The sequence below is a fragment of the Rhinoraja longicauda genome, chromosome 25 (assembly GCF_053455715.1).
Source record: "Rhinoraja longicauda isolate Sanriku21f chromosome 25, sRhiLon1.1, whole genome shotgun sequence".
Lineage (NCBI taxonomy): Eukaryota > Metazoa > Chordata > Chondrichthyes > Rajiformes > Arhynchobatidae > Rhinoraja > Rhinoraja longicauda.
The window spans coordinates 15010606-15024603 of NC_135977.1; the positions used below are offsets into that span (position 1 = coordinate 15010606).

A 13998-nucleotide genomic window follows, 5' to 3' on the forward strand; every position below is an offset into this window, starting at 1 on the left:
AGAGAGAGAGAGAGAGAGGCAGGCGGTTGTCAGGGCGGGAGGGAGGCAGGGTTGTGGGACGGGACGGGACGGGACAGCCCCAGTCACGGAGCCCGTGGACGGAGGGTGTGGGACGGGTTGACCGTGGCCGGGCGGAGCCCCACACACACGGGCAGAGCCAGAGGGCGGTGGACGATGGGCTCCCGGCTGACGAGGGGCGGCGGGGCAGCGAGCCCGCGGGAGGAGCGCCCTAGGTCGGCCTCGGTGCAGGGCGTGGGCCGGTGGCCGGGTGTCCGCGGCCATGACTCGGCCTTGGCCGCCCTGCTGCTCCGGCCCGAGCGGCTGTTGTCCCCGAAGAGGGCCCCGGCCCCGTACGTGCGGAGAGTGCGATGGATCCGGGAGATACAGGCGCTGCTCCGGGACCAACGAGCCGACCAGGCGGTCGCACTCCTCGGACAGCTCCGCAAGGTGAGATAGCAGCGACAAAACGGACCGAACGGCCGCCGCCGTCTTCGCTCTCGGGGACGTGAGACCGTCCAGTGTTAGTCCCGCACCAGGGAAACGGTACCAGGCGACCGGACCGGCCCGGCCCGCCCCTCTAGTTTACCCTCGTTCCCCTGGTCCTTCCCGTCCCTATCTCCTCCATCCCTCCTTCCCTCTCCCCCGTCCCTCCCTCCCTCCCCCTCCATCCCCCTCCACCCCCTCCATCCCCCTCTCTTCTCCTTTCTCCCCATCCCCTTCCAACTTCATCCCTTCCTCGAGTTTCACGTTTCAGGCCTCATCTCTCATCTCGCAGCCTGTCATCTTCATTTCATCTTTGGCCTTTGTCCACCTATCTCCCAAACAAACCACCCTCATCTGTATCCACCTATCACTTGCCAGATTTTGTGCCCCATCACCTCCCAGCTTCCTCTTCCCCAGCTCCCCCAGCTCCCCCCTCCCCAGCTCCCCCCCCCTCCCCAGCTCCCCCCCTCCCCAGCTGCCCCCAGCTGCCCCCAGCTCCCGCCTCCCCAGCTCCCCCCCTCCCCAGCTCCCCCCCTCCCCAGCTCCCCCCTCCCCAGCTCCCCAGCTTCCCCCTCCCCAGCTCCCCCAGCTCCCCCCCTCCCCAGCTCCCTCCCCTCCCCAGCTCCCATCCCCTCCCCAGCCCCCCCCCTCCCCAGCTCCACTCCCCCCTCCCCAGCCTCCCCAGCCCCCCCCCATTCCCCAGCTCCACCCCCCATTCCCCAGCTCCCCCCTCCCCAGCTCCCTCCCCTCCCCAGCTCCCATCCCCTCCCCAGCTCCCCCCCTCCCCAGCCCCCCCTCCCCAGCTCCACTCCCCCCTCCCCAGCCTCCCCAGCCCCCCCCCATTCCCCAGCTCCACCCCCCATTCCCCAGCTCCCCTCTCCCCCCCCAGCTCCCCTCCCCCCCCCAGCTCCCCTCCCCCCCCCCCCCCAGCTCCCTCCCCCCCCCCCCCCCCCCCAATGCGAAGCCACCCAGACTGTAGGCAGGGTGGATGGTGTCAGAGAATGGACGTCATTTGGGGAGATGGTGTCGGAGAGGGTAGAGGGACAGAGAGGTGGAAATAGAGATGCTTGCAGCATCAACGTGGGACTCAGCTGCAGTGTTGGTTGAGCTCAGACAGTCCAAGGAGGATGGCCGTGGGCCGTGGGCTATGGGCTATGGGCTATGGGCTATGGGCCAGCCTGCACCTTTGAAACCCTCCATACAATACCCCAGCAATATACAGCCTGCATTTTCAAACAACGTAATTAGAATGAAGCTCTCGTAATCTGAATTAACACTGATTTTTAAGGCCATTTTTAACTGCTATTTATTTACTGGAGCGGAGGAGGGTAGAAACCTCTGCCATTAACCACATTCATAATTTAGGTAAACTTTGGAAATGTTACGGAAGTGTTGCCAAGTGTAGCCTTTCTATCTGCGGGCTGATCACGGTGTGACTGTGTAAGAAAATAACTGCAGATGCTGGCACAAATCGAAGGTATTTATTCACAAAATGCTGGAGTAACTCAGCAGGTCGGGCAGCATCTCAGGAGAGAAGGAATGGGTGACGTTTCGGGTCGAGACCCTTCTTCAGACTGATGTCACTGTGACCCGGAGCATTAAAATGGAGCTAATATATTTCAACAGCACTGCGAGCTTTCTAAATCTCCACAATAACATTCCAAATATAAACAAAATAATGCCGATGTTTTGCGACGATCATGTGAAGTTTTCCAATCTAAAACATTTGGGGTGGCGCAGTGGTACAGCGGTAGAGTTGCTGTCACGGCATCAGAGACCCGGGTTCGATCCTGACTACGGGTGTTGTCTGTATGGAGTTTGTAATTTGTCCCCGTGACCATCCGAGTGTTCCGATTTCCTCCCACACTCCAAACACATACAAGTTTGTGGGTTAATTTGGCTTTAGTAAAAGAAAAATTGTAAATTGTCCCCAGTGTGTAAGATAGTGTTAGTGGACAGGGGTCGGTGTGGACTCGGTGGGCCGAAGAGCCTGTTTCCTCGCTGCACCTTTAAACTAAACTAATAAACTAAAATTCCCAGGTTCAAATTTTGATAGAAGTATTGCATCTGTTACCTCTTTGGTGTCAAAGCAGCCTTGATTATTTGCATGTGATAAGGATGTTTCCTCATGTGGAAGAATCTCATGCCAGAGTCATTGTTTAAAAATAAATTAGTCACCCATTTAGGACAGGGATGAGGTGAATATTATTTTTAATTCAGAAGACTGTGACTCTTTGGGATCCTTTTCCTCAAATACAGATTCTTTCATTACTTTTAAGACAGAGGTGGATAAATAAATACTTGGAGAACCAAGGAACTGCAAATGCCGATTTACAAACAAAACATAAAGTTCTGGAGGAACTCAGCAGGTTAGGCAGCATCTCTGGAGGATGTAGATAGGCAATGTTTTGGTCGGGACCCTTTTTCAGACTGCACACACCTCAGAAGAAGGGTCCTGACATGAAACGTCAACTATTCTGTCCTCCAGTGATGCTGCCTAACCCGCTGAGTTACTCTAGCAATTTTTGTGTAGATAGATACTTGATAGGTTCGGGGAGAAAGGTTACCAGGAATACAGAGATGAGGTCACAGACAGATCAGCCTCCATCTACGGAGTGGGAGAACAGGCCTCAAGGGCCGAGTGGTCTTCCTCATTTTCATGTTGGTGCTAATTTTTGACCCAGGAATGATGTAAAGCAGGCAATATGTTATAAACATCACCCGTTCCTTCTATCCAGAGATGCTGTCTGCCCCACTGAGTCACTCCAGCATTTTGTGTCTATCTTCGGTGTAAACTAACATCTGCAGTTCCTTCCTACTTATATATTTCCAAGTTGGGATGGCTTGTGACTTGGTGGGGAACCTGCATGCGATGGTCTTTGCCCACCACTGCTGTCCTTGTCCTTCGTGGTTGGAGTAGTCGCAGGTTTGGGAGCAGCCTGGGCTGGTAGCTGGTGCATTTTGTGGATGGTGCTCATTGGAGGCTGTGTGAGCTGGTGGTGGTGTCCAGTTCTGCTCACCACTGTTGAATGTTTGTGAAAGGTCTGGGTAGGATGCAGAACGGTTCCCAGCAGGAGAGACTTCAGCCCCTGGGTTAGACTGGATGGGATGTTCTCCTGGGACCAAAGGAGGTTGAGAGGGTCAATATCATGGTTAGATAAGATCAGGATTGGTTCAAGGAGGGTATATAGAGGAACGATGATGCCTTATGAGGAGCGGCATGCCACATACGGTATAAAGTGATGTGAAGGGATGTGAGGAAAATGATTTGTACGCAGAATGGTGTTGGTCTGGAGCTCGCAGCCTGCAAGAAGGTTGCGGCCTCAGCGGGGGATTGGACTCGAGGGGCAGATTGTTGGCAGGGCTGAAGAGCAGGAAAAGGACTGGATTGTTGAACAACGAAGCAGCAAGGACAGATATTTCTGTCTGAACCAGAACAACTCTGTAACTCTTTGACTCTTGGAAGGATGGATGAGGCTGGTGTCTCGAGAGGAGAGAGCGGGAACATGATAGAAATCCTCAACAAAGCACGTGCCTGGGCTGAAGAGTTCCTGCTGACCGGAGAAATCAGGATTGATGTCAAAATGCACTCGGGAGTGGTTGAGTCAGAGAAGATGGGTGCAGTTCAGGAGAAGGTGGTGTTAATGTGGTTATCTGGAGAGTGCTGGTGTGTAGTGTGGGCACATGGGCCAGTTGACCTTTACAGTGGTCTGTGTATCTAATACGCTAAAATATTCCAGCTCTTCCTTAAACATTACTGGAAATATTACAAATCAAACAAAATCATTCCAAATAGTTGCATGTTGGATAAAAAACATTTATGCAATATAAATGTAAAGATATTGTCAAATGCAAGAGTTTTTAGTTGCTAATGTTAGGGTTTTAATTACTGTGCCAAGTATCTTGCTATAAATACAGTGCAGCAGCATCAAGCTAGGACAAATTACCAGGTGCCATCTATCAGGTGTTGGCTGCGTTTTGTTAACTAGCATTTATACTGCATCTTTCGTGAGTTGTGGCGTGTTCTGAGCTTGTTGCAGTCCTTATGAGTATAATTGTTGCCATGCTGGAAATGTGACAGCCAGTTCTTCACACAGCAATGGGAGAGGTTGGCAGACAAGAGAGAGAGAGAGATACAATCATGACACATCGGGTTATCTACCTGCTCCTCAGTGGAGCACAGCCAGCAGTGTTGTCTCATGAGGGAAGTAACCCCGGTCTGTCAGTCTGCGTTCATCTCTTCCCGATCGATACTGCCCCCGTAAACCTCCCCTGCCCTCACTCCTTCCCTCTGCCCAAAGAGGAAGAAACATTAACAGGGGAGAATGAGGCGACCGTGGCTGACAAAGGAAGTCAAAGGCAGCATAAAAGCAAAAGAGGAGGCATGTAACACTGCAAAGATTAGTGGGAAGCTAGAGGATTGGGAAGCTTTTAAAATCCAACAGAAGGCAACTTTAAAAAAAAACAAGATGTGGAGAAAAGATGAAATAATGAGGTAGACTAGCCAATAATATAAAATAGCATATCAAAATTATTTCAGATCTAGTAAGAGTAAAAGAGAGGCAAGAGTGGGCATAAGACTGCTGGAAAATGGCGCTGGAGAAGTAATGGGGGACAAAGAAATGGAAGATGAACTGAATAGGTTTGTTGCGCCAGTCTTCACAGTGGAAGACACCAGCAATGTGCCAGAATTTCAAGAGAGTCAGGAGACAGAAGTGAGTGCAGTTGCTATTATTGAGGAGAAGGTGGTTGGGATGCTGAAAAGTCTGAAGGTGGATAAGTCACCTGGACCAGAATGACTACACCTTGGGGTTCTGATCGAGGTAGCTACAGAAAGTGCGGAGGCATTAGCTGTGATCTTTCAGGAAAAGGACGTACCTTCAGAATGGAGAAGAGGAGGAATTTCTTTAGCAGAAGTGTGGCGACTCTGGAGATTTCATTGCCACAGGTGGCTGTACAGCCCAAGACATGGTATTTTTTAAGGTATAAATTGATAGGTTCTCGATTAAGAACTTCAAATGTTATGGGGACAAGGCAGGAGAATGGGGTTGAGAAGGAAAAATAAGTCAGCTATAATTAAATGGTGGAATCGATTTTATGGCTGAATGGCCTAATTCTTATGGTCTGTAACAGTGTTTTAACATGGTGACCAGGCTGTGCACAACACTCTAACCAACGTTCTAAACAGTGCCCCTCTAGAAATAAAGCCGAGGGCATCATTTGTATTTGGGCAAGGAATGGAGGGATATGGATCACATATGGGATCCTTATGGGACACGAATGTATTCAAGAGAGAGTTGGATATAGCTCTTAGGGCTAATGGAGTCAAGGGATATGTGGAGAAAGCAGGAATGGGGTACTGATTCTGGATGACCAGCCAGGTGGGCAAGCCCACTTTGAAATATTTCCCAAAACGATTTATCATTTTTAAGGTTTTGACATTTGAACCATCTTGGTATGGGTAAATGTCATGTAATGGTGGACGTCAGTGAATGTCATGGTGCCCCATGGCAGAGGGCAGTGTTCGGGTCGGTAGGGCAGCATGGGAGCTGGAGTGAGATGACCGTGCAGCTGGTATTGAGCTCCCTGGGCAACTGGCCTTCAACAGCTATACTTTGGAGATACAGCGCGGAAACAGGCCCTTCGGCCCGCCGAGTCTGTGCTGACCAGCTATCCCCGCACATTAACAATATCCTACACACTAGACACAAAAAATTTACAATTTTTAGCGGAAGTCTGCACGTCTTTGGAATGTGGCAGGAAACCCGGAAAAACCCCACAGGGTCACGGGGAGAACACAGAACCGACAGACAGGATCGAACCCGGGTCTCAGGCGCTGCGAGGCAGCAAATCTACCGCTGCGCCACCGTGCCGAGTTCCTCAACTCCAAGGTGCTCAAGTCAACAGCAGCTCAGCTTTCACCGTTTGAGAGCCCAGTATTAACACTTGCTGCATTATACGAGTTGTGATGCCTTTGGTGAAGGTTCTGAGGCTAATTAATCCCCCAGATTCCCGATAGGTTTCTGTCTTGAGCACAGGGCGCGTGTCCCGGGATGAAGGGTCCGTTTTGGAGACTGAGATGAGGAGACATTTCCTTGCTCGGAGGGTAGTGAACGTTCTCTTAATCCATTGTAGTCCATGGACACACAGTGAGAGGCAAAGTTAAAACATGTTTATAAGAGGGACTTGAGTCAAGGTTTTAAATTGCTCAACGAGGTGTTGGGGAGAGTGGTGGACGATCGCCAGCACCTGCATGTCTCCTGTAAAACCTGCATTGATTCATTAATACTTTATTGTCATGTGTACTTGGTAAAGTGAGATTCTTTGTTTGCATCCAGTACAAGTATGCAAAGGGAATCGGCAAAGTTATAACAGTATTTAATATAATGCCTCTAGCTTCTCTCCTACTACCCCCCCCCCTCACCAGAAGCCCCTCTGTTGCTCCCCCCCCCCCCCTCACCAGAAGCCCCTCTGTTGCTCCCCCCCCTCACCAGAAGCCCCTCTGTTGCTCCCCCCCCCCCCTCTTTGTTCCTGTATTTGTTGGTGTCTCTCTTTGACCCCCTGCGTTGCTTAACTCTTTTCACTAAAGTATGCCAGCCCTGGATTAGGAGTGTGCCTGCCTGATTTACCCACCATCTAATCCCCCTTATCCTTTAGCAGGATTTCAGTAACATCAGAAAGAACGGAATCCTCTCAGCTGCACTGCATACCAAATGTGGAAGCTAAGAAACATGCAAGTACACGTGAGGCTCGGTGTGTAGGCTGCTCGCTCCCCACAGTCCCACGACCCTCCATCGCACACGGCTCCCCACTCCCCCACCCCCAAATCACGGGACACGGCCAGGCCATGAGCAGCTCAGGACAGGGGTGGGGGGAAACTGTGGACCCCACAACCACGGCTGATCTCGGGCCTTGTCGCAATCCCGTCCGTGTGCACATCCCCCAATGTCCACGAAACCTGCCAACTCCAGCACTGGTTGCACAGGTGGACTCCAGCCCCTGAGGAGAAGGTGCTTGTGAGGCTGCTCCACGCTCCTCCAGCCCCTGAGGTAGAGGGTTTCTAATGAGTCCCTTCCCTCAGGGAGAAATACCCCCTCAGCTTGGAGACAAATGACCACCCCCCCCTCCTCCTGAGTAGGCTGGTGGTCCCAGCCTCCAAACAGCCCAGGGAGTCTCCATTCACCCTGCCCATCCCTCCAAGACCCCTCACTCATCCCAGAGAGGTGCCGCACAGGGTGTGACCCCCTCCCCTTGATATCATGTGCTCTTCACCTCTCTCCATGCCGGGCTGCTTGCAGGTCCAAGGTGACCAGCCACATAGACGTGCGGGCTACCGGAGCAGCTCAGAGGCTGGGCATCCTGCAGTGAGTGGCTCTCCTCCTCACACCCCAACACCCTCCACCGTGTACGAAGCACCTCAGGAATGTGATGGCACACTTTCCACTTGCCTGGGTGAGGGAGGCTCCAACAACTCTGAACAAGCTGGACACCACCCAGGGGCGAAACAGCCCACTCCATCAGCACCACATCCACCACCCGAAACTACCCTTCCCTTCCCTTCCCTTCCCTTCCCTTCCCTTCCCTTCCCTTCCCTTCCCTTCCCTTCCCTTCCCTTCCCTTTCCTTTCCTTCCCTTCCCTTCCCTTCCCTTCCCTTCCCCTCCCCTTCCCCTCCCTCTCCCCCTCCCCTTCCCCTCCCCTCCCCTCCCCTCCCCTCCCCCTCCCCCTCCCCTCCCTGGGCACCGCTCAGGTGCGAAACAGCCCACTCCATCAGCACCACATCCATCACTCGAAACAACCCCTCCCCTCCCCACCCTTCCCCTGATTCTCTCTCGTGCACTTTCTCCCCCTCTGACCGTCTCCCTATCATTCTCCCATTGCCATTCAGTCTCTCTTCTTCTAATCCTCTTGTCTCTTGCTTTCATTCTCACCCTCTGTCCTATCTGTGGTTCTCCCCGTCTTCTCCTCCCTTTTCATGCCTCCCTCCTCGTTCACTGCTCCCTCCCTCCTTCCTCATGCGGCCGACTGTGTACATAAAACATAGGAATAGGACCTTCAGCCACGTGATGCTGAGTTTCACTGATCTGATCTGCCTGCACGTGATCCATGTCCCTTCCATCCCTTCATATCCATGTGCCTGTCCAACAGCCACTTAAACACCACTATCTATATCTGCTTCTACAACCTCCTCTGGCACTGCCTTTCAGGCATCCACCACACTCTGTGGGGGGAAAATAAACCTGCCTCTGCACATCTCCATTAAACTTCACCCCTCTTTCCCTAAATCTCTGCCCTCTAGTCTTTGACTAGAGAAAGTCTGGGAGAAAGGTTCTGCCTGTCTACCCTATCTAAGCTTCTCATAGTTTTATATACGTCTATCGGATCTCCCCTGAACTTCTGACACTCCAGGGAAAACAATCCAAGTTTGTCCAACCTCTCCTCGTAGCTAATGCCCTCGAATCCGGGCAGTGTAGGGAGGGGGAAGAGGGGGTGTTGGGGCATCCATTGTATTTTACACCAGGGTTGTGGAGTGACCGTCAGAGATTGGAGGTGTCTCTCTCTGTACGATGAGCCCAGTGCCCTGAGCTGGCAGTTTCAGGGCTAGGAGTGGGTGTGGGGGACCTGTGTTCGGCGTGCTACAGTACACGGGGTTTGGTGACGTGTGGGAGATGTCCACCATCTCAGCCTGAACTGCACTTGAACCTGACCCTCAGACCCCTCTGATCTACTTATCCAATCTGCACCTGGGCTGGTGCGGTAAACTGGCTAATAGGATATTAGTGGAAGCTGGATTTTATTCTTATAATATGTAAACAAGAAATGATGAGCCAGCAAGTGGGGAGACTGATAACATTTCTGGCTAATGCCCTTTCACCCAGCTCCGTCTTCACGTTTTGGATTGCGAGCTGCTCGGTAGTCTGCTTCCATTTTATCTTTCTGTCCTGGTCAAGAGATGGGGGATAGTCAAGTCCTAAAACCCTTCACGAGACCCCCCAGCAGGTTGGGTTTGACTGATCGCTGTGGGCATCGTCCAATCATTGGCGAAAGGTAAAGGTTTACGAAGGATCTTAATGAGTTGGAGAGGCAGCAAGCAGGGAGAGGGAACTGGAGACCCATTGGTATCTTTGACAGAGATTTGGAGTTGAGGATGGTGGGTGGGAGGACCTTGGGTGGCAGGGCTCAGCATGGGTGATGTGCCTGGAGCTAAGGCCCCATGGTTGCTAACTGATTGTCCTCTCTCTCCTGTAGGACCTGGGCCTGGAGGGAACGTCTCTGAACGACGTGCTGTATAAGCACACCGCCTTCCTGAACCTGGTGGATCCCATTTCTCACGACCTGTTGACGAGCCTGGCCCGGGATATCCACTGCCCCAAGAAGGTAAAGGAAGTGATTGAAGGTGTTCCTTGCAGGGATGGTTGTGGGGGTGCAGAGGATCGAGGAACTACCCAAGTCCAGGCCATGCCCGAGTCAGCTGCCACACCACCAGGCAATGTCACCTGCTGGAGTGGCTGCTGGAACTGCTGGTGTAAAGGACTCACTGGTGAGCGCACCACAAAAGGAGGTCCTCAGGCCCATTGTCTCTCTTTCTGCTCTCAGTTCCGAGCCTTGCAAGTTACACTTTAAAACATGCTGGAATATCTGACCTGCCCGTTCAGGCTGAATTCCACTAATTTCCCCAGCACCCCTCCAATCCTTTCAGCAACCCCCTTGAACCCACCACCTCAGTTACTGATCCTCCAACGGTCAGGCAGCCTCTCGGGAGAACGTGGATAGGTGACATTTCAGGTCAGGACCCTTCTTCAGACTGCTGAAAGACCCTTCAGGTCAGGTAGCATTTGTGGAGAAAGAACTAAAAGCTGCAGGTGGCAAACAAAATTAAACACGAGGAGGTTGTTTGGAGTCTGTTAATTGCCGTAGGCGTGGCTGGTTGGCAGCAGAATTGGGTCAGTCAATGGGCCTGTGGGAAAGATGAGGTTACGTGGAAATATATGAGTGAATAGGATTGATGGGAATGTGTTGACAGGTGGCACAGACTCAACAGACACAAAGACTTCCTTCTGTATCATAAGAAGACATGGGAATGCATGCATGTCACGTGAAGACACATGCATTTACATGCATCGCAGTGCTGTTAGGTGACGCCATATTTCCAGGTAGGACTTTTCAGATGGTTTTGTAATGTAAATGAGGGGTGAATCTGTGAAGAAAGAGGATCTTCTCCCTTTTGCAGGAGTGCGGGTGGAGAGCAAAAAATCCCAGGAAATAATGGCATATGGGGAGAGACTTTGTAAGTCAGAATTCACTGGCATATTTGTGCAAAGATTGTTCTCAAATACTGGCTTGGATCTGCAAGAGATTCTCGGCCAGTTTTGTAGCTTTGTTGCCACAGTGAGTTTGACACAAAGCTTTCACCAGTGTCATGGGGCAAACATGCCCAGGATCATGGAGCAAACATAGGCTGGTTTGGCCAGTGTCAGCACCACTGACCCTGGCACAGAAGGCGATCTATGACAGTGTCTGGGTCAGATTCACTAGCCCATACGTGGATCGGGGAGAGGGTTCTCAGTGAGGGGGGACCTCATTGAAACCTACAGAATAGTGAGAGCCTTGGATAGAGTGGATGTGGAGAGGATGTTCCCACTAGTGGGAGAGTCTAGGACTAGAGGTCAGAGCCTTAGAATTAAAGCACATTCCTTTAGAAAGGAATTTCTTTGGCTAAAAGGTGGTGAATCTGTGGACTTCTTTGCCGCAGAAGGCTGTGGAGGCCGAATCAATGGATATTTTAAAGACAGAGATAGATAGTCAGGGGTTATGGGGAGAAGGCAGGAGAATGGGGTTGGGAGGGAGAGATAGATCAGCCATGATGGGCCGAATGGACTAATTCTGCTCCTATCACTTATGATCTATGACCTTATGGTCATTGAGACAGGGTCCAACTGTTGCTGGATGGGAGCTCCTCGTGCAGTGTGAGTGGCATCCATCCACCAGATCCCCATAGCCCGAGCAGCTGCTTCTCACAGAGATGGAGCCTCACGCACCATCATGGTGATTTATTCAATGTGACAGCAGCCACAATGCTGGCAGAAGGATCTTCAGTCACTAGAAGAGAATACAATCGAGACACAAGGAGACGGTAGTTGTGCTGGGGTCTGGTAGATGCTGAAACACCCTTCCGCCAGATCCCCATAGCCTGATCACTGCTTCCTTGTGATCATTCACTGGACGTCTGAGTCGGTCACAGCCTCCCAACCTTCAGGCAGCTCCCTGGTCAACCTCTGCTCTCGTGTCTGGTGCCTTCCTTGCAGCCCAGTCATAGAAACATAGAAAATAGGTGCAGGAGTAGGCCATTCGGCCCTTCGAGCCAGCACCACCATTCAATATGATCATGGCTGGTCATCCAAAATCAGTACCCCGTTCCGGCATTTTCCCCATATCCCTTGATTCCCTTCGCCCGAAGAGCTAAATCTAACTCTCTCTTGAAAACATCCAGTGAATTGGCCTCCACTGCCGTCTGTGGCAGGGAATTGCACAGATTCACAACTCTCTGGGTGAAAAAGTTTTTCATCATCTCAGTCCTAAATGGCCTACCCCTTATTCTTAAACCTGGTTCTGCACTCCCCCAACATCGGGAACATTTTTCCTGCATCTACCCTGTCCAATCCTCTAAGAATTTTATATATTTCTATGAGATTCCCTCTCATCCTTCTAAATTCCAGTGAATACCAGCCCAGTCGACCCATTCTTTCATCATCTGTCAGTCCCGCCATCCCTAGAATTAACCTGGTAAACCTATGCTGCACTCCCTCAATAGCAATAATGTCCTTCCTCAAACTAGGAGACCAAAATTGCACACAATACTCGAGGTGCGGTCTCACCAGGGCCCTGTACAACTGCATGCAGTAGGACCTCCTTGCTCCGAAACTCACATCCTCTCGCAATGAAGGCCAACATGCCATTAGGTTTCTTCACTGCCTGCTGTACCTGTATGCTTACTTTCAGTGACTGATGTACAAGCACACCCGGGTCTCGTTGCACCTCCCCTTCTAATCTGACACCATTCAGATAATAATCTGCCTTCCTGTCCTTCACCACAGTGGATAACCACACATTTATTCACATTATACTACATCTGCTATGCTTCTGCCCACTCACCCAACCTATCCAAGTCACCTTGCAGCCTCATAGCATCCTCCTCGCAGCTCACACTGCCACCCAGCTTTGTGTCATCCGCAAATTTAGAGATGTTTTCTTTAATTCCCTCGTCTACATCGTTAATAGATATTGTAAACAACTGGGGTCCCAGCACCAAGCCTTGCAGTACCCCACTAGCCACTGCCTGCCATCCTGAAAGGATCCTACTCAATTCTTACTCTTTGCTTCCTGTCTGCCAACCAGTTCTCTATCCATATCAATACCCTACCCCCCAATACCATGCCCTAATTTTGCACACTAATCTCTTGTGTGGAACCTTGTCAAAGGGTTTTTGAAAGTCCAGATACACCACAGCCATTGGCTCTCCCTTATCCATTCTACTTGTTACATCCTCAAATATTCCAAACGATTAGTCAAGCATGATTTCCCCTTCATAAATCCATGCTGACTTTGACCGGTCCCATCACTGCTTTCCAAATGCACTGCTATAACATCTTTAATAATCGACTCCAGCATCTTCCCCACTCCCGATGTAAGGCTAACTGGTCGATAATTCCCTGTTTCTCTCTCCCGATTTTCTTAAAAAGTGGATTTACATTGGCTACCCTCCAGTCCACAGGATCTGATCCAGAGTCAAGAGAACATTGGAAAATGATCACCAATGCATCCACGATTTCTTGGGCCACCTCCTTGATTACTCTGCGATGCAGACCATCAGGCCCTGGGGATTTATCTGCCTTCAGTCTCAACAGTTTACCTAACACCATTTTCTGACGAAGGTGGATTCCCTTCAGTTCCTCCCTCCCACTAGATCATCGGTCCCCTAGTATTTCCGGGAGATTATTTGTGTCTTCCTTAGTGAAGACAGAACCAAAGTACTCGTTTAACTGTTCTGCCATTTCCTTGTTTCCCCATTATATATTCACCTGTCTCTGACTGTAAGGGAACTACATTAGTCTTCACTAATCTTTTCCTTTTTACATACCTAAAGGAACTTTTACAGTCAGTTTTTATATTCCCTGCAAGCTTTCTTTCATGCTCTTTTTCCCCCCTCTTAATTAACCCCTTTGTCCTCTGTTGAGTTCTAAATTTCTCCCAGTCCTCTGGTTTGCCATTTCTTCTGGCCAATTTATATGCCTCTTCCTTGGATTTAACACTGTCCTTGACTTCCCTCGTCAGCCACGGTTGAGCCGCCTTCCCAGTTTTATTTTTTCGCCAGACAGGGGTGAACAATTTCTGGAGTTCATCCATGCGGTCTTTAAATCTTTATGATTGCATCTCCACTGCCAACCCTTTAAGTATAATTTGCCCGTCTATCCTAGTCAAATCCCGTCTCATACCTTCAGTCTCCTTTATTCAAGTTC

At 50.8% G+C, this 13998-nt stretch overlaps 1 protein-coding gene across 1 annotated transcript in view; it reads left to right on the forward strand.

Annotated features, from left to right (window-relative positions):
• The first annotated feature begins 30 nt into the window (after positions 1-30).
• LOC144605815 (leucine-rich repeat-containing protein 75B-like) overlaps positions 31-13998 on the forward strand; it is a 30092-nt gene continuing 16124 nt past the window's right edge. Inside the window, exons 1-2 of the mRNA XM_078421383.1 lie at positions 31-447; positions 9731-9859. Coding sequence (XP_078277509.1) covers positions 175-447; positions 9731-9859 — 402 coding nt within the window. The 5' untranslated portion in view covers positions 31-174. The remainder of the gene's footprint in view (positions 448-9730; positions 9860-13998) is intronic.